This window comes from Nelumbo nucifera, chromosome 1 (genome assembly GCF_055504915.1).
Source record: "Nelumbo nucifera cultivar China Antique chromosome 1, China Antique-T2T, whole genome shotgun sequence".
NCBI classification, from domain to species: domain Eukaryota; kingdom Viridiplantae; phylum Streptophyta; class Magnoliopsida; order Proteales; family Nelumbonaceae; genus Nelumbo; species Nelumbo nucifera.
The window spans coordinates 61,867,992-61,893,900 of NC_142649.1; the positions used below are offsets into that span (position 1 = coordinate 61,867,992).

At 36.4% G+C, this 25,909-nt stretch overlaps 1 protein-coding gene across 1 annotated transcript; it reads left to right on the forward strand.

Moving 5' to 3' along the window:
* Positions 1–24: 24 nt before the first annotated feature.
* On the forward strand, positions 25–25,909 carry CLC-F (chloride channel F). The gene is made up of 9 exons (XM_010254576.3): positions 25–627; positions 4,716–5,118; positions 14,597–14,791; positions 20,313–20,767; positions 21,627–21,731; positions 22,196–22,429; positions 22,623–22,835; positions 23,936–24,168; positions 25,503–25,909. Exons 1-9 carry the CDS (start codon positions 280–282, stop codon positions 25,576–25,578), a joined length of 2,262 nt encoding a protein of 753 aa, XP_010252878.1. The 5' UTR covers positions 25–279; the 3' UTR covers positions 25,579–25,909.

Below are 25,909 nucleotides of genomic sequence, written 5' to 3' on the forward strand. Positions count from 1 at the left end.
TTGTAATGTTGGCATATAACTACCAATGGTTAATATTTCTCCTTTTGTTTATTTTTGTTTCGTTTGTTCTCCCCCTTGCACTTGCAGCGTACGACGAGATCCGCTCCGGGGATGAGCATGGAGAGGAGAGCAACAAATCATGAGGGGCATCTGCCTCTGCCTCTGCCTCTGCCTCTTCATCTCCATTTATTTTATTGAAATAGTTCAGCAAATTCCTTTCCTTTTGCTCCTTAACATATCAAGTCTTCGTTGATTCTTGTTAGATCTAGATAGCGGGATATGTCGGGTGGAGAATTCGGTGATCACATACATATGCTGCGATCGAATTCTCCATCAGAGGAACCGGATTTGGAGTCCGCGCAGGGAGGTGGAGTAGGGAGGAAGAAAGGAATCAGGGACCTGCTGAGGCATCTGGATCGACAGCTCTCGGGCCGACGCCTAAGCCGGAAGCATTTGGACAGGGAGCCTTCTGGTCCTTCGTCTTCAACGTCTTCTTATGTTGTGGTAGGTGATCAATCGTCCCACGATGCCCTCAGCGATGGCGCTCCCCCTGAGTGGTTTTTGCTTCTTGTTGGCTGCCTCCTCGGCCTCGCCACCGGTCTCTGCGTCGCTGCGTTCAACAAGGGGGTGAGTCAGGCTTTGCTTCTGTTTCTTCTCCATGTTATCATTTAAGTAACTCATTATTCTTATGCATTTGATTATGAAACTCTGAGTCGTTATGATGAGGTCTTAATGTGTTGTTCCGCATGTTTTGATTAGGTACATTGCTTGTGTCTATGTTTTCTTTCTTTCCTTTTTTTTTTTTTCTGTAATGAATTTAATGATTCCCATATTCGAAAACGAACGAGAAGAATTAGATATTTTTATGATGATGTGGTGCTATATTTTAGAAGCGGGGAATCATTGTTTCACCATATTCTTTTTCCTGTAAATGGTGTTTGGACATTGTGAAAGATGATATGTTAAAGGTGTTCCAGGTATTTCAGGAGGACTGTTTGAATTCCATTCTCTTAGCCTTATTAATCCCAAAGAAAGACGCAATGGAGTTGCAAGCCTTCTAGCTGTTATCATTGGAAGCATCTACCATATGATATCCAAAACTCTTGCTTTGGGAATGAAGAAGGTAAAGATTGTGATAATCTCCCCCTCTGAAGGAGCTATTCTTACAGGACCGTCAAATCTGGATGGTTTCCTAATTGAAAATGGGTTGATTTTCTCTAGTAGAGGTTAGTAGGATTGGGTTGACATGCAAAATATACTTGGAGAAAGCATATAGCCACCCCAGCTGGAGCTTCCTTGATTACATATTGGGCAAAGCAAATTTATTGGAAGTGGAGAAACTGGATCTCACCTGTTTGGAAACTCCAAAATTTTCTACTTCTATGAAGTGGGGGGTATCTAAAGGCTTCTTTGAGAGCTTTGACAGTACAGGACAGGGTGGTTCCCTCTTCCTATTGTTTGTTTATTTGTTTGGAGGATGCACTCGGAAGGCTTTACCACAAGCAGTAGATGATGCTTTCATTGGGAATTTTGGAGTAATTGCTAACCTTATTCAGTAGCTGGTGACAGTTTGACACATCATTCTTTTGTGATGCAGAACAAATGTCATTGCTATATCTCAGATGCCTCTGGGGTTATCAATTGGATCAAATGTACTGAGGTTCAAATTTAATATCATTAACACAATGAATTAGAAATGTTGTTGATAATTAATAAAGTAAACTAAAAATGAACTGAATAATATATTATTAGTAAAATGAACTAGAAATGTTGTTGCTCAAAAATGTTTAGGAATGACTTAAAAAGTAACTCCTATCCTATGACACTTTTAGTAAAGATACAACACTCAAGCCAACTTTACTAATGCCTAAGGTTAGGTCTGTGTCCAGTCTTTCCCTTCCAAGACTTGCAATAGCAGGCACTAATGTTGTGTACTGGCCCTTGTTTACATTATTACATATTTAAATGTTATTGGATTTGGATATTTTGGATAGCATTGATCTGAATTCATATTTCAGTCCTGGTTTAATAATGTATCATATTCAGATCAGATTTTATATTCAAACTTAAAGTAAATGGATACCTTTTACAGTCTTAACCATCCTTTGGTGGTTTGAAGCAATTTCAGGCCTAATGTTAGGCCCGGCTAAGAGTGAAATATTGGATGTTGGAGAGGTGCAAAACAAAGATGAAATGGTGTTGACCTTGGGTTGTAGTCTATGATAGTTGTACTATGTTTCTCCCTCTATCAATAAAATTTTCACTTTACCTTCCAAAAAAAATGATAGTTGCCCTTGGCTTACTTGGGGCAACCTTTGGGTGCTAGGTGTGTCTCAACGATGATTTGGAATCAATAGTGGGGAGCTTTGAAAAAAATGATGGCCTTCTTAGAAAACCTAAGGGAGACAAAATAATTATTATAAAATGTCAATTAGTTAATATAAGTACTTCATTTCTTTGTTTCTTATCCCTATTGAAGTGGTAAACCTACTTGAGAAACCTATAATACTTGAATATCTGTACATGGGTGCTTTATTTTGTTAGTTGCTTTAATTTCTAGTGTAAATTCTCCAGAGCTGTATCCAATCGTGTCCTTGCTGTATTTGGGTAACAGTGAGAAGTTTCAAATGCACTTTCTTGTTTTTTGATAAGTAAATAAATCCTTTTATTAAATTAGAAATATTAACACACACAAGCAGCCCTCAGAGAGGCGCGAGTTGCGATCTCTCCACTAAAGAATGAAACTTTTTAGTCCTGTCAGTCTTACACTTCCCTTTAATGAACGAGGTATGATCAATATGAGATTGCTTATAACCAATTCTCTGGAGAGCATTCCTAAACCTTTCAAACCAAGCTTTAGGAGACCATTTCCATCTGTAAATTAACTTCTGGAGATGACATACTTTCATTTATTTTCTGGTACGTTGATACCTGGATGCAGCCTCATATTTGCCTCCTCATGAAGATCTCCAGTCAGAAAGGCTTTTCTTTTTCTCTTTTCCCATTCAATTGATACAATCGCCAAGCGCAATGATCAGAAAGAGATAATAATAGATGAATTGATTTCATTTCGGCTAAAGGAGCAATGATCTTTTGATATTTAAACCAACAAATCTAAGTGTAGTCCATGACCATGAGTCTGATTTTATACCTTTCCATTGAACCATTAACCTTATATTTGATGATGAACATCTATTTACATTGAGTTGGTTCCTTACCACTAGGAATATTAACTAACTCGCTGGCAGTATTTTTAATGAGAGATTCCATTTTTTGGGTTATTACATCCTAATATTGTGGATATGGCATGTCTTGTGTAATGCTAATAAGCACAGGAAGAAATGAAGTGGCAAAAACAAAGGAACAATAAGAAGAAGACAATGACTCATAAGAAAGAGGTTTGAAAAATATAAGGAGTAGAAAAGTCAATTTGAGTATACTACCTTTTAGGCTTTTACCTTTTACTTTCATTCATAGGGTGGTCAATATCTGAAGGAGGGTAGCTGATCAATAAAAACTTTTTTTTTTTTTTTTTAAACTTTAATTACAATGTTTAAGTGCCTTGCACCCTTTTTAGGTAGCTGGCCTTAGATAACCCGCCCATTACACATTTCCTTAAGTTAGTATTTAACCCCAGTATGTTTCATGTTTGATATCTATATACCCCAGACTTTGCCAAGCCATCAGCTAGGTGGTTAGCTGACCTTGGTGTCCACTTGTATTGAACTCCTATTTTCATTGACAGTCTTAATGTACAAAAGGCCAGAAAGACTATCCAAAAGGCCAGATAAGCCTATCAGAACCTATGCATCACTATGTGTAATAATCTCCAAAACAATCCAGAAAGATCTCCGAGAAGCTTCTCTGTCCATGTCTTCAAACTCTGCCAACTGTAAGAATATACAAGAAGTTATATAGTTCTTTATTTTCTGTGTTATGTATAATTCCTTGTTGTACATGAGCATACTTGTAAATCTCTATGCTCTTTTTAAATACAATTTATACTTAAAACAACCCAGAAGCAGAACCACTTTTCCCTTGAGTGACAGGTCAGCAGTTTAACTATCCAGGTCAAACAAGTCAACTCATGATGTCATAAATCAAATAATAAAAACAGAAAGAATAGAAAATGCAGAAAAATTGGGTGTCTCTAATATTATTTATTCATTCATCACATTAAACAAAAAGAAGTGTGGTGAATGAGAATTATTGTTATTAATGAAGGAAATAGTTAAAAATGCAAAGAAAAAAAAGAGGAAAAAGAGAATTAACTGTGGCCCACTGACTGGGTCAAATGGTTAAGCGGTTTAACTGGCCAAGTAACCGGATTGTTGACTGAGCTCTTTTTTTTTTTTTTTGCAAATAAATGGTTCAAGGGCTAAATGGACCCAAAAATCTGGTGAGTGGTGATGTCATGGACAGCTCTGACTGGTCGGTTCAACCACAAGTTGAAAGCATTTCTTCTAGCATCTTTTTGAAAAAAAAGTTAATTTCTAAAAGAGAAGAACCTGATTTACAAAGGAAAAGAAAGAAATCAAATAAAAGGGGTTATACATTTCTCTTAATACTAAGAAATAACTTGAGGCTGTTTATGTTTTATTCTTCGTAGGTACATGCTTCATTGCCTTTTCTGATCCATCTATTTGCGGTCATTAAGTTGTTCTTTCAGATTCTGTTCTTCACCTTGTTGATAACACTTTTGTTTCCTCATCTAGGTACATGTAATACATGAATGGGCCTGGGCAGGCACTCCAAGTGAAGGTGCTGCTTGGCTCCGTTTACAGAGACTAGCTGATACATGGCATAGGATACTGTTAATACCTGTGACAGGAGGAGTTGTTGTCGGTATGATGCATGGACTACTAGAAATATTTGACCAAATAAGGCAGTCTCGATCTTCTCATAGTCAAGGCATTGATTTGGTGGCTGGAGTCTTCCCAACAATAAAGGCCATCCAGGCTGCTGTAACTTTAGGTACTGGTTGTTCTTTAGGTCCTGAAGGTCCAAGTGTTGATATAGGAAAATCATGTGCAAATGGGTGCTCAGAAATGATGGAAAGCAACAGGGAGAGGCGGATAGCTCTTGTTGCAGCTGGTTCAGCTGCTGGGATTGCCTCAGGTATTCTGGTTTGTCTTTGCTAAACCTTTTTTTGTGGTTCAACAATTTTGATTTCATCATAGTGATTGGAACTTCTTTTTGGTAAGTCTTGAACCCAAAACTATCCCCCTTACACCCCCACAAAGGAGAAAAGTGAATTACAAACAAAGAACCCATATGTTTTCACAATGGTGAAAATTCCTAGTTCAAGAGTGTACGTTGTAGCATTTTTTATTTAACCACCTTCAAATTTTTTACATCTGGGTCTAGGTTGTAGTGGAGCTAACCTTGTAATAGGTTTGGAATGGTGAGATGGTAATTTTTTTTTTAATTATTAAGCAAAAAGGATTTGAAGTTTTGTTTATTTTTAGTTGTTTCTTTTAATTGAGAAGTCAAGTTTTGGAATGGGATGAATACATTGTTCATTATTATTATTATTATTATTATTATTTTGATATCTTATTTCTAGAGTTTTGCAAGGTGATCAGTTATTATGCCTTTTGTTTTGTTATTTAAGGTTATATTGTAGTACACATTTTACATTAGATAATTGGTTCTTTAAGGAAGTGGATTTACTTTTCCTATTAGGTTTTTCTGCAGAGGTCATATATAAGCTACTGCAAGTGTTGTACAGTCCAAATGAAAACTAGGTATTTTGTTTTCTTTCCTAGGCGCATAGGTGAGGCACATTTTAGGGTCTGTACCTCGCCTAGGCCCAGGCACAGCCCCTTTGAAAAGGTGTGCCTAGTGCGCCTAGTTTGCTTTGTGTCTCAGATCAGGCATATACCTCTGTTAAACTTTACACTATTTTGTGCTTCAAAGGCCCAGGTGCTGCCCCTTTGAAAAGGCGCGCACCTAGTGCACCTGGTGTTCTTTGTGCCTTAGCTCAGGCACATATCTTTGTTAAATATTGCATTTTTTTTGTGTTTTTTGAAGCACAGTGGCTGGGCTGGGTGCGGAGCCCCCTGGACCCCAACTAAGCCCCTTCAAGAAAACTCAAGCAATTCCATGTTAGGGTCTTAAATTATTAAGTCCTACAAAAATGGTTCTATAATTTTAATTATCTTTTTCAAAAAAGTTAGCTTTTAGGAAATATCTTTTATTAGGAAGAATGAAATGAACAATATTAGCAAGTAGGGGGTTTTCGGAACTTTGCCTCAAGGGGCTTGGTACAAAGGTGGCTTGTAGAATTAGGAGTGAGACATGTTTAACTTCATGTTATCTATTTGAAATAGTGCACTAATTCAATTAGGAAAGAAATGAAGAAATTGAAAGTTTGACATACTTGAATATGTTTGATTTTACTGTTTGCATTTTCAATTTGAATATGTTTTATATGTTATGGTTATGTATTTTAATTTGAGCTAATAAAGCTTTTTTAAGTATTTAGTTTAAAATTGAAGTTTGCATTTTTAATTAACATTATTTAAATATTTTCTTAACTTATTATTTTTTTACATTTTTTACAATTTTTGTTTGTTTGTTTGTTTATTTTTTTAATTTTGCACACTGCTTCGGAATGGTGCACACCTCAAGCTTCAGGCGCAAAATGCCCTTTGCACTTTTGTCGTGCCTTTGCTTTTAAAACACTGGCCTCAGGTTGATTACTTCTGTTGGAATAGATAGGCGGAGGTAGGCTAGATATGCCCTTTGCCCTTTGCACACCTCTGTCTTTTATGTTGGCACCTCTGTCAGGGGTTGAAGGAAAGGAGTTTTGTCTCATATGTATTCATTCATTTATTTATTTTTTGTTTTTAAATCTGATATGCTAGGGTTGTGGCTTACTTCCTGTTTTGCATGCTTTCTTGGTTTATCCCTAGGGCCCAGACCTAGCTTCTCTAGGTAGGCTAGATAACTATACCATACATCTTTTTGTTGAGGAAAGCAACTTTTACCAACCTGAACCAATGTCACTTGTTTAGTCTTCTTTCATAATCAACTATTATGAATTGAGAAACCAGAGAGATTGCCCTGACTGAAGCCAATCTCTGCTGGAGTTTGGCTTCTGTCAGGGCAATGCCTGTTCGAGCAGCCTTTACAGCCTTGCCTTGGGAATATCTCCCTCCTCATGTGCTTTATTTCATGGGGAGATATTCCCGATGCAAGGTTGCAAGAGGCTGTTGGTACCAGTTGACATTGGGCCTCTAATATTGGGCTGTGTCATGGTGCATTTTGTGTTTGACTTTCTAACACAAAATGCCATCATCTCTAACCACACCTCCAATACCCATAGCCCCTGGGTTGCCTAAGCTGCACCCATCAAAGTTTGACTTTCTATCTCCTTACTCTTGGACCCTACGTTTTACTGTTCATTTCTGTCTTCTAGCTGAAAGTTCCACTACAATCTGCCAACACCACATTAATTTGTCCATGGTGACCGTTAAATCCTGCACATGATAATATCCAATGAATGCAAGAATTTTTGAGGAAAACAGCATAGGGGTGGACAAATTATTGAACTCGCAACTTCTAGAATTGCATCTTGTGTAATGGTTTATGATGAGTTCAAAGGAGTATCAATGAATGAATTATTAAGAAATTGGTAAATAGTTGCTTCCTATCAAAGAGCTGAAGCACAATGAAGGGAACAATGGGGGGCATCTGCATGGGAAAGGTTGACATTCAATTATGATGGATGCAGTTTAGGGATCTAGGAGTATTGGGAACTGGAGTAATTCAAGACTGCAGCATCACATACTTCTGAGCTTTTCAAGTAGAATACTAGAAGTGCAAATAGCCTAGAAGATGGGGGTGAGCCTTGGTGCAATGGTTGGGTTGCTCCATTGCAACTTGGGTGACCAGGGTTCAAATCTTGGAAATAGCCTCTCTGTATGTGCAGGGGTAAGGCTGTGTACATCTGTCCTACCCAGACCCCGCATTGGTGGGAGCCTCAGACACTGAGCTGCCAAAGATCCTGGCAAATGAACTAGTTAAAGCTTGACCGGTTAAAGAGTTCTTGGATTAGGTAGAACCAAGGCCATGACTTACTTTGATGAAGAGGAAGTTAGACAAGCGTGTTCTCCATGGATAGAAGGTCCAGGTCCAAATGGATTTATCGTGGCTTTTTATAAAGATTTTTGGGAAATAGCTAAGGTGGATTTGCTTAAAGTTTTCAAGGAATTTGAAGATAGAGATGTAATCATCCCTAGAGTTAATGCCACCTTCTTAGCTCTTGTTCCTAAAAAGATTGATGCTAAACACCCTAAAGATTACAGGCCTATTAGTTTGGTGACTAGCATTTATAAAATCTTGGCAAAGGTGTTGTCTCTGAGGATTAAAGTGGTTCTACCATCCCTCATTTTTCAAGCTCAAGGAGCTTTTGTACAAGGCAAGCAAATAACTGATCGAATTTTAATAGCCAATGAGTGTGTGAAGGGTTTGATGAAATCTGGAGGTTAAGGTTTTGCTTGCAAATTGGACCTTGAGAAGGCATATGGTTTGGTGGATTGGAGTTTCCTTTTAAAGGTACTTAGGAGTTATGGGTTTGGGGAAAGATGGTGTAATTGGATTTTTGGTTATCTCACTGTAGTTCACTATTCTGTGTTGGTTAATGGATTGGTAAAGGATTTCTTTCCAGCTTGCAGGGGTTTAAGACAGGGTAATCCTCTCTCTCCTTTCCGTTTTACACTGGTGGCAAATGTGCTTAGTGGTAGGAAGATTGGCAGAAGTAGTGTTTAAGTGACTCATCTACAGTTTATGAATGATATTATATTTTTTTTTTTTGTGCGGGAAGTGATTTGAGCTATGTGGTGGGTATCAATTTGGATGATAGGAAGGTTGAGTCTATTGCAACATGCTTAGACTGCTCTATTTCTTTTTTCCCCCCTGACCTACTTGGCTTACCTTTTGGGTGCGAATCCTAGGGAAAGTTGCTTTTGGAATTCAATTCTAGAAAAATTTGGAAAAAGATTGGCAGCATGGAAAAGAATTATATTTCTTTGGGGCAGAGGGTAACACTTATTATTCACTGTTTGGAAAAAGAATTATATTTCACCTCATGTTTGTTGCCTTTGCAAAGCTAGTAGAGAGAGTATCTGCTATTTGTTTATTCATTGTACTTTTGTACTTTGTGTTTGGGAGCATTTCTGTTCTCTTTTTGGTCGCAGGTAGACTCCTCCCTAGGATGTAGTGGGTCTCTTTGATCCAAACTCCTGAGACAGTCAAAGAAGAGAGGAAGGCTTCTGTGGAAAGCAATGAGAGCAATCTGATTTGGACTATTTAGGAAGAAAGGAACGGGAGGATTTTCATTGAAAAGTGTAGATCTGAGTTGGACATCATAGAATAAGATAAAAGTTGCAAATTGGATAAAATCCTTGGAAATCTTCCATGATTTCTTCTCCTTCAATGACATTTTGACATCATGGAAGTGGGAATCAACTCAAGAGAAAGAAAGGGTGGTTATGGAATGGAGACTGCCAACACCTAATGCTGTGAAACTAACTTTTAATGGAAGTTTCTTGGGAAATGAAGGGCTAGATTAGGGGGTGTATTCCGAGGTACAGAAGGTGAGATACTAACACTTTACACGGTCCTATAGAAGAAGGAGAACCACTGACAGCAGAGTTAATGGCCTTGCTTCAAGGGTTGAAACTTGCAAAATAGTTTGGTTTTCAAAGGTGTGGAAGGGGACTCTCAGGTGGTTATTTCTTGGACAAAATTTCATAGTCAAACTCCTTGGGTTTACAAGAAAAGAATCATGGAAATTGAAAGGTTAACAAGGGAATTGAGTGTTACTTTTAAATGGGTGAGATGAACTGCAAATGTCTTGTAAGATGCTTTTTAGCTAAACACGGGGCAAATGGGCAGCACTTATGACTGCAATTCCAGTTGTATTTGTTTAGTCCTATGGTTGTGGGAGATTACTCACAGAATTGTCATCTTAAGTTTTATATAATGCTTATTAAAATTTACCTTTGCTGATAAAAAAAGGGTAACTCTGATTAGGGCTACGCTTGCCAATCTACTGGTGTACTTCCTCTCTTTTTTTAGGATTCCCTCTAGGGAGGCTAAGAAATTAGAAATTGATGAAAGTTTTTCTGAGAACGGGGTTTGGGATTAGGGAACTTGGTTCTTAAGAATGAAGCTTTACTAGGGAAGTGGTTGTGGAGATGGCCCTTGGAGAGAGAAAGCTTGTGGCATAACGTTGTGACTTGTATTCATGGTTGTTCTGAATCTGGTTAGGATGCTAGAGTATCTTGTCGGGCTACCTTAACAACATCTTAGGAAAGCAATACATGGCGTACTTCCCAAATTTCTCCAGTTTGCAAGGTATGATGTCTATTCTGGAAATTCAGTTCTCCTTTGGGTACATACTTGGGTGGGTAATGTACCTCTAAAAGAACTCTTTCCTTCTATTTATTCTAGTTCCCTTTATAAAAAAGAGGTTGTCTCCAAATTTCTCTCCCCCCTCCCCAGTCCTCCCTTTGTCTTTGAATTAGGACTTTGGCTTTCATAGAGGTTTGAGGGTGGTTGAGTTTGATTGCGTTTTTGAGTTGTTACTTTCCCTTAGCAATGTTTGTTTGCACCCTTTGAAGTTTGATAGAAGGATTTGGGCCCCTGTTCCAAAATGTTCTTTTACTTGTGCCTCCTTTTTCAAATCTTTGTTCCTTGGACTTTCCCTACGAAAGAAGTTTGGACTAAGCTCTCCCCAAAATTGTTGTTCTTTGCTGGGAAGTGTGCTATGGTAAGATTAATAATTTGGAGAACGTGCAAAAGAACATGCCTTTTTTTGTGCTTATCCCAAACTGATGTTTTCTGTGCAAGGTCCATAGCGAGGACTGCTACCACTTTCTGATTTCTTGTTCCTTTGTTGCAACTCTATGGAAATAGATGTCTATTTTGTTTGGTTGTAGGGGGAGCTTGCCAACAGACACAAAATTGCTGTTTAGTTTGTCTACCTTTGTTTGGTCCACAGAAAGAGGGAGAATCATTTGGAGATGTTTGAAAGTAGCTACCTTGTGGACTATCTGGGAAGAGAGGAATGCTAGAATATTCCAAGACAAGGAGAGAACATTTTCAATAGTGAAGGAGTGTATTTTAAGTAGGGCTATCCACTGGCTGAAAACCCTGGACTCCTTTAATTCCTTTTCTTTTGATGACATTTGAAGAAGTTGGTCTGTAGTAGTTAATACTTCTTTTAAGACAAATGGAACTTTAGCAGTTTGGACTCCACCTCCGAAAGCGTTTACTAAGCTGAATTTTGATGGGAGAAGTCAAGGCAATCTAGGACTGTTAGGCATAGGAGGGGTTTTGAGAAATGAGGATAGTAACACCATATCCTTGTTTTCAGGCCTGGTGGGGATAGGTGATTCCACAAGGGCTGAGTGATTAGCTGCAGTACAAAGGATTCGGATTGCCAACCAACTTGGGGTGGAGAATCTACTAATTAAAAGGGACTCTAAGGTGATTGTGGGATGGTTGTTGGACCTAGATTCTGTCATTTGGTGTTATAGGGATCTTATAAAAACAGTTAAATGGTTAACAAGGCACATGACAATTAGAGTCCAATGGGTGGGTAGGTCAGCAAATGCTTTGGCTGATTCTTTTGCTAAACAAGGGTCTTCTCGGGAAGTGTTATTTTGGGCGGCTTTGTAATATTTCTTTTTTGAGTATATGTAACCTTTGTTTTTAGGAGAGGTTGCTCCTCACGCCTCTCCAAGGGATGCTTGTAAAAGTTTATTCTCTTTGATTAATGAAGTTATTATTCAATTAGAAATACATATAAAATATTATATTATAAAAAATAACATATTATATATTATAAATAATAAAATATATATAAAAATATATAATATACATAAATATATGTATAATATATATAAATATATATACCGGTTGGTTCGGTTAACCACCAGTATTTTATATTGGTTAACCAAAACTGAACCAGTAGCTTCAGTTTAAAAAATTCTGGTTAACCAAATCAGTCGGATCGGTATTTTTGAAAAACTGAAGCTATCGGTTCAGTTTCGGTTAACCAATATAAAATACTGGCGGTTAACCAAACCAACCGATATATATATTTATATATATTATACATATATTTATGTATATTATATATTTTATTATTTATAATATATAATATGCTATTTTTTTATAATATAATATTTTATATGTATTTCTAATTTTTATTATATATTTATATATTTATTTAAATATATTTTATAAAGTCAAAAAAACTGAAAAGTCGATGAGCTGAACCGACAGCCAAACCGATCGGCTTTGGTTTAGTTTTGGTTACCAGTTTTCCAAAAACCGGTACTACCGGTTCACTTTGGAATTTAGGCCCACCGTGAGCACCCCTATATTTATTTCATCCTATAGGCTTCACAATATTGCAACCTTTCAATGCCACATTAGTTTTTGCCTCTTTGTATGACAAGGAAACGAATGAGAGAAAATTAGGTCATTGACATTTGTTTCTATTGGCCATGATGCCCCAAAGAGAGATAAAGCGGTTTTATACTATAGATGCATACAAGATAACAAGAGATGATTAATACATTCCCCATTCTTAGAGGATGCACACATGAGGGGATAGATGCCAAGACTTCTATTTTGTAGCATCTCACAAAGCTTGATAATTTGTAGTACAACCTCTAGACCTGTTCATGGGCTTGGGCTGGGCTTTCACTTGTCATTAAGGGAAATATGCTAGGCTCGAGCCTGAGCCTGGCCCGACCAACATGCCTATAACTTGGGCCCGAGCCCGGCCCTGATAAAAAGCCCGAAGCCCGAGCCCGAAGCCCGACCTAATAAAACAAAAACAATTTTCCCTATTCAAATTAGAATTAAAAATTCAGATAGTTTTTTTTTCCTATTTAAATGAACAATGGGCCTACAAGATGGTTTTTTCCCCTTTCTGTTGTATTTTAAAACACAGTTTTATATTCTTAAATCAAAAAATTTATTCAAATGGGCATAATCACATTACTCACTTTAAGTCTAATATTAGGTCGGGCCGGGCCGGGCCGGGCTCGGGCTGAGCTATTTTGACAAAATTTGAGCCCGGCTCGAATTTATTGCGGGTCGGGCTTTTTGGCCTGAATTTAAGCCCGTGGGCCTATAACCACGTTCAAGCCCGTCCGGGGACCGGGGGCCAGCCCGGCCCATGAACAGGTCTAACAACCTCCCAACAAGAAGCTTTAACCTCAAAGGAGAGGGATTTTCCAAGATGGCTTTAATAGGGAAAGGTTGGAGAGGTGTATTGATCTGATGAAGGGTTCTAAAGAAAGAAGCATAAGAAAAGGAACCACAAGAATCTGGACTCTAATTTCTTTTATCAACCTTGGAGGCTTGGATGACAGAGAAAAACAAGTTTTAGGTCTTCTAAAAGGTTCAAAAGCTTCAAAATCTCTAAAAGCCCTTGTCAACCCCAGGTTTGTAGATAAACCCCTAAGCCCCAACTGAGAAGAAACATCATCAGCAATGATTTTATTTTTGCAATTGGAGAAAGTAAAAGATTCTTGGGTAGGTTGGACACAAAGGATGATCTCCTTCCTCACTCCTTATCAACCCCAGGTTTCTTTATTTGCATATTTTCCTTTACCTTGAACAATTCATAATTTGGGATGTTTTCTACCAAGAAACTTCAATATGTGTATTACATGTGAATTTACTATCTTTCCAGGTTATTTTCATGTTCCAATACCCAAGCTAAGCTGCTGGATCATAGTGAAGAATGGCTGAAAACTTAGAACAGTAGGAAGAAGAAACATCAAATCAAACTTCATCATAAAAAAAAAAACATAATTGAATATGTGAGAAATTAGAATAATAGCAAGAAATTTCTCATTCGTCATCATAGACTTAGAAGCAAAAAAAAAAAACAAAAGACTACAATACCTCCACTTGTGTAGACTTGGATTTTCTTAAGACTGTGTTTGGTTGCAGTGCAATTTTATTTGCACTAATACAAATGTATGGGACTGCAAATGAAAAAAATGCAAATTTTGGTTCAATTTTGTTTTGGATTTTACTTTATTCTGCTTTGGGTCTTATTTTACTTCATTTTTACTGCAATCAAACAAAGTAAGGTAAAATTTGAAAAAAAAAATCAAAACTTGCACCCAAATCATTTGCACTACCATAGTTTTGCATCAGTGCAAATGAATTTGCACTGCAACCAAACACAGTCTAAGGAAAAAAACAAAAACCACTACCTGTGCAAACACAGTATTTTGGGATTATGGCTTCATATCGTCAATCCCGTGAGTTACTTGGAGGCAAAGACATGGTCATGCTTGTCTCGACCCAAATGCTTTGTCCCAAGGATCAATACCAAGTTGAGTTTGATTTATTTGAATGAATAGATTTCTGAACTTTCAATTTTAGGAGTGAGGTACCATTTTCTAAATCCTTTACTTTCATATATAATTGTCTTGTATTCTTTTATGTATTTCTATTTTCTACTTTTAACATTGTGAACCATTTATAATCCTCAGAATATTTTCTTTTTTTTTTTTGTGGATATGATCCTTGATATTCCCTTTTGGATTTTCAGGGTTTAATGCACCAGTCGCTGGTTGTTTTTTTTCCATTGAAACTGTATTAAGACCACTTCGTGCAGAAAACTCTCCTCCATTTACAACTGCAATGATAATATTGGCATCTGTTATATCATCCACTGTATCCACCATTTTACTTGGAGAAAGACCAGCATTTACAGTGCCCACGTATGATCTGAAATCTGCTGCTGGTATTTTATCTTATTCTAACCAACTGAGCTTTAGAAATGAGAACATTAATTTTTGGTTATCAGGCAATGGTTTGATGGATAATATCAAAAAGTGGAATGCTTAAACATCTTGTAGAAAACTTTTGCTTTTATGTGATTGACTGTTTCTATGTATATATGTTTATGCATGTTTGTTCATGGTATAAATGTTTAAATGTTTCTCAATATTTTCATGAAATGTTTACATTTGACCATTTCTATAGGCACCACCGACATAAAGGGCTTCAACTTAGATGTACATGGATATCCAAATAATTTGCTTTAATCAAATTTTTAAAAAGTGACCCTGAAACAGAAGCTCTTTTCTTTATGGGTTGTCCATATGCATTTCAACCATCCAGATCAAATGGGTTAGCCTGTGACATCATAAATCAAATAATAAAAATATAAAAATAGATAAAATGCAAAAAATTGGACATATCTCTAATATTTATATATTCATCATATTAAACAAAAACGTTTGATAAATGACAATTGTTGTTATTAATGATGGAAATAGCAAAAAATTAAAAAAAAAAATCAAATAAAAACAGAACCTGTGACCCACTGGCCAGGTCAAATGGATCAGTGGTTCAACCTTCTTGGTCACTGGGTTATTCACTGAGTCAATGTTTTTTGCAAGTAAACAGTTCGAGGGGTAAACTGACCTAGAAACGGTTGGGTGATAGGTTGACCAGTCCAACCAGTAGGTTGAACCATGGGTTGAAAACATTGGTTTTAATATGATTCTTTTCTCTTCAAGGTTTTAAATATTGACATGATACACCCAATACAGGGTGTCTTGTATTGGTTTCAGACCAGGTGGGCATGTGGCATGGGTGGATAAGGAACTTTTTCTAAAATTCCACCCATGCCCACACCATATCACTTGGTATCACATTGTACCGGCTTATATGCTATACAGTGCAATATGCAATGATACAATTTGAAATTCAAATTTTGTGCCATATTCACATGCATTTAGGGAGATTTGAACCCAGGTCATCCAAATCTGAAGTATGCTCTATGACCACTAGACCATCTTCCTATCTCATGCTAAGAAGTGAAATAAAATAAGTCTTATTTTATTTAGTGTCCTCATATAATCCAAATAAAAGCAAAAGGCCTGTATGTGGATGTGTTATCCTTTCAAGGAATGGTATCCACACGATGACACTTCCTCACATGTGGGGTCAAAGGCTATTCTGGTCTTTTTACCTTTCAGTCTCTCTCTCTCTCTCAAACCCGATCTCTCTGCATCGCTTCCATTGACCGCTGCCACCAGCCATTGCAACTTTCAATGGTAATGGAGAGGGGACAGGGGTTGGTTCAATTAGTTCCCCTCATCAGCCCCTGCATCTGCTAGTTTACATTAAATAACAACATATTCATTATTTGCAAAACTATTTGAGAATTTAATATTAAGTTGACTTTTTTGTTAATATTAAAGTAAAATAATAAAATAGAAAGTAATTGATTTAGTAATTAAAATATAATAGTCCATATGATTTGTGTCTTGGATCTTCCACATTCTTATGAGTCTAATATATGTTTTAGGTTGATTATATATTTTTGTAGTTATTAATTGGTAATTGACTTAAATAAATAATAACATAATAATGGCTTCATACGTGTAGTAATTTGTAAGAATCTATACAATGTGTTTATTGAACTCTTAAGTGTTGCATTATCAATAATTTGTAAGAATCTATTTTGATTGTAATGTATATCTTCATATGTACTATTAAAATATGCATTTCCTATGTATTTATACCTTTTTTGTGGTTATTTCAACCTTAAATTTAGTGTTATTAATGTATTTGTGGAATTTATAGGAGTTTCCCTAATTTATCCATCATATCCATATATTTCCACTGTACTCATGTGTTTTTAAAGCATATTCGCATCCGTATATGTATCCAAGCTTAATAATATGATACTCGATACTGATATTTTGAACCTTGTTTTTCTTAATTATACACAATTTAAGAAAATACGGTCAATGTTTTCAAAATTTTAAACTCTTAAGAAAGAACAAATAATATAATAGCAAACAATCTGAAAAATAAATAATATAATAGCAAACAATCATCATCATCATCATCATCATCGTCGTCATCATCTAAGCCTTGTCCCAACCATATGGGGTTGGTTGTCTACATGAATTCTATTTCACCATTGTGTTCAGTCTAGTGCCATATTTGTTGTTAAATTGCGAGTGATTAAATTGTTCACTGCTACTTCAAACCACGTCCTTTTTGGTTTTTCCTTTAGCCCTTCTAGCACCTTTAGCTTGCAACAAACAATCTCTTATGGATGTTGTAGATGATCTTTAATGCACATGACCAAACTATTTTAGTATATTTTCTCTCATTTTATCACTTATTGGAAGTTGAAATCACTTTTAAGTTCCCTCAAATGATTTTTTTAACTTATTTTTTCGACATGTTGTTTCTATTGTCCAATACTCTGCTCCATAGAACAGTGTTGGCCTTACAACCATTTTATAGAACTTCTCTTTTAACCTAAGTTGTATTTGCCTATCACATAAGACTTCAGATGCACCTGTCAATTTTGCCCATCCTTTTCTAATTCTAAGGTGACCTCCTCAATCTCTCCCTTGTTATGAATTATCTGACCAAGGTAGCAAAAGATATCATATTATCTCTTGGTCTCCAATCATAAGGGTACCCTCATTTTATTAAATTTAAATAGCATATATTCTATTTTAGTCCTTATTTTAAAACCTCTTGTTTCTAAGGTATTTGTCCATAAACTTAATTTTGCATTTTGTCCTTCGTTAGTTTCATCAACTAATACAATGCCATTAACAAATTACAAGCACCATTGGATCTCCTCTTGAATATGTTCCAAATCATCTATGATCAGTGCAAATAAATAAGGACTGAGTGCTGACTCTTGGTGAAGACCTACCATAACTATAAAATCTGATGTCTCTCTCATAAGTGTTCTGTTTTGACATTGGTTATTAGGGCTGTTCATAAGAAGACCCATCCCGACCAAACCAACTTAGTAGTTAGTAGTTAGTTCGTAGTTAGTAGTTACAACCTACTTAGTTCCTACTTAACTAAGTTGTCTCTATCCTAGTTACAACCTAACTTAATTTCTAGTCTTCTAGTTAGGAATGACATTAATGGCAAGTATTGTAAGACAACTAGACAAGGAATTTTTTTGGAAAAGTTTAAAGAAAAGAATCGAAGGATCCTAATTTCTATGGTCTTTTACACCAAATAGGCAACCAATTACAATTATAATTAGGTGTCCCTTTTTACTTAGATTAGAAGGTTTCTTGAAATATACAAATTTCAGTCTTTCTCTAATACAGTTTGACTTTCTATTTTCTTGATAACTTCTATTCTAACTTGGTCCGCCCCCCTTAGCCCCTCAACTCAAGCACAATCTTTAATACATTTGACTCTCAAGCATGGTTGAACTTAGAGTCGAAACCGACCCAACCCGACTCAAACCGACCAGGTCAGTTTTGCTTAACATAGGGTCGGTTTCGGTTTCAATTTTAAGTAACCCGACCAGGTCGGGTCGGTTGGAAAAATCTCAGTAAACCGACCCAACTTGACCCATGAACAGCCCTATTGGTTATTGAGCCTTCATACATATCCTTAATTAAGTCCACATTCTTATTTGGAATTGCTTTCTTTTCCAAAACCCACAACATTATCTCTCTAGGGACTCTATTATATGCTTTCTCTAGATCAATGACACCATATGAAGCTCTCTCTTCTACTCTCTGAACTTTTCTATCAATCAAGTTCAAAAGAAAAATAGCTTGCATGGTTGATTTCCCTAGAATAAACCCAAATTGGTTCTTTGATATATTTGTTTCATGTGGTGACCTTTGGTCAATATGTAGATCATAATTTTTATTTTAGGTAAGGAATAACAGAATAATGTGGATGATATGGCACTCATAGAATGGAATGGCAAAACATGATTCATATAGCCTATCCCATATGGTTGGGATAAGGCTTGGTCTGCTTGGATAATGATGATAATGATGGCATAAAAGAATAATTTTTATAATTACAATAGCTGTTCTAGATTCAAAGAACAAAATTTTCTAATCTTGTAGGAAGAAAGAGCTTGGTCATTGCATGTTCTAGATTGTGCTTGTGCATTCCATCACTTCAACTACTATCCCTGCAATTTGGTGTTTCTATTCCCTCATTTCTTTCTTATATTTTTCTTTTTGAATGATGCTATACTATATTTAAACACATGGGGGAACAACCTTGTGTACATATTTCATTGACTAAACTCTCAACAAAATGTTAACATAATTTGGTAGATGATCAAGGGCTATGCAAGGGATAGAACACTAGTTAGAACATACTGGGTGATGCAGGATCATCCAGCCCATCTTAAGGTCTGATAGGCCTAAATTAAAAGCCCATGAGAAACAATGAAGGTCATAAATTTGATCCTTTCTATTATTGTGTGCTTCTAAAAGGCACACCTAGGTTTATATATGAGGCTTGTTTTGTAGGATGTTTCTCACCTGGCTTGTTATGAAATTTTATGATTTTTTTTTTAATTTGAAATGCCCCATATTTAGAATTTTTGGCTTGGTCAGAGTTGCCCTAAATGCATTTATTAGTAGGTGTTATAACATATGATATATTATTGCTATAAAAGAAATAGCTTGTAATATATATCATTTTAATCTTATTTTGATACAAAACAGCTTTAAGAGAAAATCTTAGAACCATCTACTATCTTTTTTTTTTTTTCATTTTTTCACATTTTTTTATTTGAGTTAGTCAAGGAGTTGCCTGGGCAGTTGGACCATTTCACTCATGACTCAATGACCAAAATGGTTTTACGTCTGGTCGAAGTCTTACAACACTGGATATAAGCTCTCTTTACCTAAGGATATGATAAGAAATGTCTCATGTCAAAGTTATCAATGATTAAACCATCAAGCAACATGGCTCACCAATTGTTGGACCTTCCAGTGCTTCTTCGAATGGTTAAATGGACCAGCAATTTTGTCAATCCCTTCATGCACATGCCTCACCTCCTATATGGGAATCAAACAATATGGTTGCCTCTTATAAGGATAGGAAAGTGAGTAAAGGGTAAAGATGGATTTTGAACCCAGGCATTTAACATTTGGCATATAACATTTTTTTATCAATATTTGGTATATAACATTGATGTACTTTTTTTTGTTTAACAAGTTAGCACCTTCATGCCCACAGGTGCTCATGTACTTAGTATACATTACACAAATAGGCGTAATTTAGACTGTATCAGAAATGCATGTAATGGAGCACAGTTGCTGACTTTGTGTGAATATGGAAATTAAATGGTGTATGGTCATGGATGTTATTTTAATAGGACACTTTGTTACATAGTCCTGAAATCTATTCTGGTTGGTTTGGCAAGTATATGCAGATGGAGGTAAGTTTTCTCTACATTTCCCCTTCAGAAATCTGACTGCATGGTTTATACACACTTCTTGCAGAACTACCTCTCTACTTGATACTGGGTATGTTATGTGGAGTAGTAAGTGTAGCCTTCACCCGCCTAGTGATTTGGTTCACCAAGTCATTTGAATTCGTCAAGGAAAGATTTGGCCTTCCTGCTGTTGTCTGCCCTGCTTTAGGTGGTTTAGGAGCTGGGATAATAGCTCTGAAGTATCCTGGAATACTGTACTGGGGTTTCACAAATGTCGAGGAAATTTTACACACAGGGAAGAGTGCTTCAGCACCTGGAATCTGGCTCTTAACACAACTAGCTGCAGCCAAAGTTGTAGCCACAGCACTGTGCAAGGGATCTGGGCTTGTAGGTGGCCTCTATGCTCCAAGCTTGATGACTGGTGCTGCTATTGGTGCTGTATTTGGTGGTTCAGCTGCAGAACTTATAAATTCAGCCATTCCGGGAAATTCTGCTATTGCCCAGCCACAGGCTTATGCACTTGTAAGTTTTCTTATTTTGGTTAAATCAGGTTGTCTTATCCAGTGATTTAAAAGGCACACCTGAGGCGCGCCTAGGTGCACAGGCAAGGTGCATTTTAGGGTAGGCGCCTCACCCAGGTCCTAGGTGCAGGCCTTTCAAAAGGCGCATTCCTGGTGCACCTAGGCATGCGCTTGATGCGCCTTGTGCCTCAACCCAGGCATGTGCCTTTTGAAAATTTGACACTTTTTTACTTTTTTTGAACTTAACATTACCCCCTATTTAGTAATGCTGTTCATTCGTTCGTCCTAATAAAATATCTTCTTGAAAAGCAATTAAAATTATAAAATCATTATTTTTTATATGAGAATTAAGAATTTAAGACCCTAACATGGACTTGTTTGGGCTTGTCTCAAGAGGCGTGGCACAAAGGCGGCTCATAGAATCAGGAATGTAATATACTTTACATCACATTAGCTAATTGAAGTAATGTAATTGAGGAAAAAAAGGTTGTGGGTTTTACATGCTTGAAAATGTTTTATATGTTTGAATTTATTTTTAAATTCTCATTTGAATATGCTTTACATGTTATGTTTATGTATTTTAATTTTAGATAATAGGTTTTTTAAAACATTTATTTAAAATTTAGGTTTATATTTTTTATTAATATTATGTTTACTTTTCTATTTTTTTGAATTTTTTGGCATTTGTTTTTATTTTTGTGCCTTGCTTCAAAAAGGTATGCGCCTTGCCTTGTGCCCTGCACCTTTTTTGTGCCTTGCGCTTGTAAAACACTGGTCTTATCTCACATTTATCCACTGCTTTTGTAATCACTTTGATGGCATAAATTTTGACCCTCAGAAATTGATGCATCTTAATGCAGGTAGGAATGGCTGCTACTTTAGCCTCAGTTTGTTCTGTACCCTTGACTTCAGTTCTACTGCTGTTCGAGTTGACAAAAGATTACAGAATCTTGCTTCCGCTCATGGTATTTTTTCAATCCTCAGTGAATGCATGGAAGTAATGTCCCACCATTTTGCTCTGTCAAATTGTTTATTTTTCTTACCACTTTGGCTCGCATTTTCTTTGGTCTTTCCCATGCTACTTTAAGGCTTCCACTCATTTCAGATTAAAGAAACTATTATAACTCCTAATCTGTTTAAGCAATTTTTACCAGAAAAAAACTGTTTAAACAATAACTTCAAAATTTTAAACATAAGCTAACTATGACCAGACAACCTCTAGGCTAAATTATGCCTGATAGATCTGTAAAATGAAAGCAAAAAAATGCATTAAAGTTCTGGGAACCTCATTTCTAACCAATTAGTTCCTGCATCACTGGTCTTCGTTTTTGAATGATTCTTTTTTCATTTTTGTTGAAGTTCTGTGTGCCATGAAACCTACCAATATTGTTGTTTAATTCTCTTTCGTATGCTTCTATTTCACAAACAGGGGGCTGTTGGATTAGCAATATGGGTGCCCTCTATAACAAACCAGCCGAAGGAGACAGATGTGTCTGATACACGAGGACCAGCACGAGGCTATTCTCCTCTTTCACCTGTTGAAGACAAAAATGAGGCTATCTGGAGGCGAACTGATGGTGGAAATGATTTTGAACTCTCTTCCATTGCAAATGTTGTTGGTCATGAAATAGATAATGAATATATGCTTTTGGATGACCTTAAGGTTTGATCTTTCAAAGTTCCTTTTACTGGTTACCAGTTAAAATATTAAGTTGATTGGGTTGTTTCATATTTGATCACTTATGTTGTTCAATCCTAGACTAGATTTTAGTTAGCCCACAACAGATTAATCTGTTTCCTGATATTGAAACATTTAAGTAGACTTCCAATATTCTAGTCTTCGTGCTGGTTTTCAGGTCTCTCAAGCAATGTCAAAGGACTATGTGAAGGTTTCACCATCAACCACCTTAATTGAGGCAATCAAACTTATGCATGACTGCAAACAAAATTGTGTCCTTCTGGTTGATACTGAAGATCTTCTTGATGGGATCCTTACTCTTGGGGATATCAGGCGGCATGAGTCTAAGATATCTTTGGATGTTCAAAAGGGGGATTCCACCACTTTGGATGTATGTACTATTGAAGTTTTCAATCTTCATGAATTATGATGATGTTGGGATATGCATACAATCTTGCTTTATCATATTATCTAACCGATTTATTGTCTTTCTTAAGAAATAAGCTCATTGCTTGAAAAGAAAAGGCCATTACACAATGTTGGTCCAGCTATCTGGGGTCTTGGGAGGGGTAGACTGGGTATGGTCCTAACATTTGACTTGTTTTGCACAAAGTGGCCACTTCAAGATTGAAAAGAATAAGAATGTACAGAAAATTACAAATGCAATTGCTGCTTTATAGCGTGGCACACACTATCCAGTACAATATTCCAGTTAAATACAAAACCCCTTTTACAGCCGTACCAAAATATCTTTTACTGCTGAAGAGCAGTCAATGATGAAGCTACTAGCATTGGCTTAGAAACAAGGCAGAGATTTTTCCATCCTTTGAAAATTATGTTTTCCTTTCAGTTCAAATGCTGCAACAATATGGAATTAGCCTAAGCTTAGGGTTTTAGATGATTTTTCGCATCTGCTTAGAGCTAGCTTCTGATTTTTCTTTTTAGCTTTGGACTTCCATGGGTGTATTTGTTTTTGCTTTTCTGTTTTCTCTTCTTGTGACTCTCTTTCTTCTGTTCTATTTTCCTTTTTTCCCCATCTTAATATTTTTCATGATCTTGTAACCCATATTGAACCACCTTTAGAAACCAAAGACAAGGCCTAGAGGAGATTCTCCAAGTGAAGATAGAGCATCTTAATGGAAAACGATATTATTTCATGGTGTTGGAAGTCTTGAATGTAGATTGATATTAGTACTGGTTCATTTCCTTCCCAAAAATGGGGTTTGACTATGATATGGAAAAGATATGATATCTGAAAAACAACTAACCAATAAACCAGAATCATAAACGTGGTAGGGAACATGGTGTTATTTATCAAGATTCATGGGTGGGTTTTAATTGGTCAAAACTCTTTCCATACCATATCTTTTCTGCATCATAGATTTTCCCTATTCACATAGAACTTTAGTTCCATTTCTCTGAATATAATTTTTATTGTTTTTTCTTTTACTTTCCAAAGGATGACATGTTGACTTTTTAAACACTTGCCAGGTTGATGCATCCCTTGTTTCATCCGTCTGTACTAGAGTAATACACTATCGTGGACGTGAATGTGGACTCTTGACTTGTTATCCAGACACAGATTTAGCCCTAGCCAAGGAACTGATGGAAGCCAAAGGAATCAAACAGTTGCCTGTGGTTAAGCGTGGTGGAGAGCTGAGAAAAGAATGGAAGCGTAAAGTCATTGCTCTTGTTCATTATGATTCAATCTGGCGCTGTCTCAGGTTAATATCAATTTAGATGTCTACATTGCGATATTCTGTTTCCTTGTTTCTCTTGGTTCTATTTGATTAATGCATAGTTTGCATCAATCTCAATCATCTCCATCTGGATTAGTTATATTTTGTTCAATCTAGATGCCTTCTTTTAATGTTTTTTTTTGAAGCTTTTTTATGTTTCATGAAGTGAAACATGAGATGACAAATTCATGCCTTGACTTACGTTACTTTATTTGATATCCAAGCACTATTTAAAAGTCAAAAGCTGTTACCTTATTCATAGTCATCGTCAAAACCTCGTCCCAACCATATGGGATCAGCTACATCCTGTTTCACCATTCTGCTCTGTTAAATGCCATATCCATTGTTATATGATCCCTTAAGTCATTTCTCAGTACAATTCTTGTCAGTTTTTGTCTGCCCCTAGCTCTTATAGCCCATTTGACTTGTAACAGGTTGTTTCTTCTTATGGGTGCTGTAGATGGTCTTCTATGTATGTGACAACCTTCTTAGTCTACTTTCCCTCATTTCATCACCTATTGGAGATACTCTTATCTTAGGTGTCCTAGGTGATGTAACAAAGGTTGTGTTTGGTACTATTGCTGTTTCTACTTGAAATGGTTTGGGTTGATCAATACAAATTGTGGTTTCTACCTAATTTGATGTTTCAACTATAATCATCAATGATCAACCCCACACATGCATTTTTCTAGTTGAAGTGACTCTCATATGTAATGTAACAAACTAACAATACATATTTCTCACCAATTTGTATTGATTAACCCAAAACATTTCAGGTGAAACAGCAATGGTACTAAACACAACCAAAGTCAAAAGCTGATACTTTGTTGATCTTAGCATATCATATTTGTACAATGAATTGCTATAGAGATTCTGTTTCTTGCATATAGAAAAGAATTGCTAACTTTGAAGTCCCAAGTGGATGCCACAAGCTAATTGGTGTAAATGAATTGCTAATTCATAATTTCTTAGTAGGTTTCGAGAATCAAGCACATGGATATAATGCAACCTGAAGAATGGTTTATTCTTTTGTGGCTTTATTAGTTACATAATGGTTCTGATTATCATTTTTTGAGTTCTTCAATTTTTGTTCCTAAAATAGATACGTGATGAGTTAAAAAAGTGCAATGAAAAAACTATATAGTGAGCACTGTAGCATGAAATAAAACAAGGTTGCCCTTTAGTTATAATTTCATGTTCTATATATCATCACAATTGAGATGTGAAACCTATTTCTGTACCTTTTCTGGAGTATGACTACGCCAGTGCTTTTCACTACCTGATTAACTGTTTGGGCTTGGTTTTCTTTGTCGGTGCAGAGAGGAGATGAATCGTCGAAACTCAGTCTACAAGCAAAAAGAATTTCAGGAGGAAGTTATTGTTAATGGTCACTGAATGTGATGGTCACATGGATAATTTTGATACGAGTTCCAAAAACTCCCTCTCCAAGGTTGAAGTCTAAAGAAGGCACTCAGGTTATATTATCCTAATTTCATAGTTTCACCCACTATAGGATTGAGAGGGAAAAGAAAGTTTTGGGCGAGAGGGGCTACAATACTGTCACCAGTATACGTCTGAGGGCTTGTTGGGTGTTCATGGTCGTATCTTGTTTATCTGTAAGAAAGCCGGAGGGCAGAGATGTGCGGAGATGAAGAGTTGGTTGTGTAATATTGATTCTAAAGTATATGACAAAATGTAATTATATGCATAGAAAATATTCTCTCTC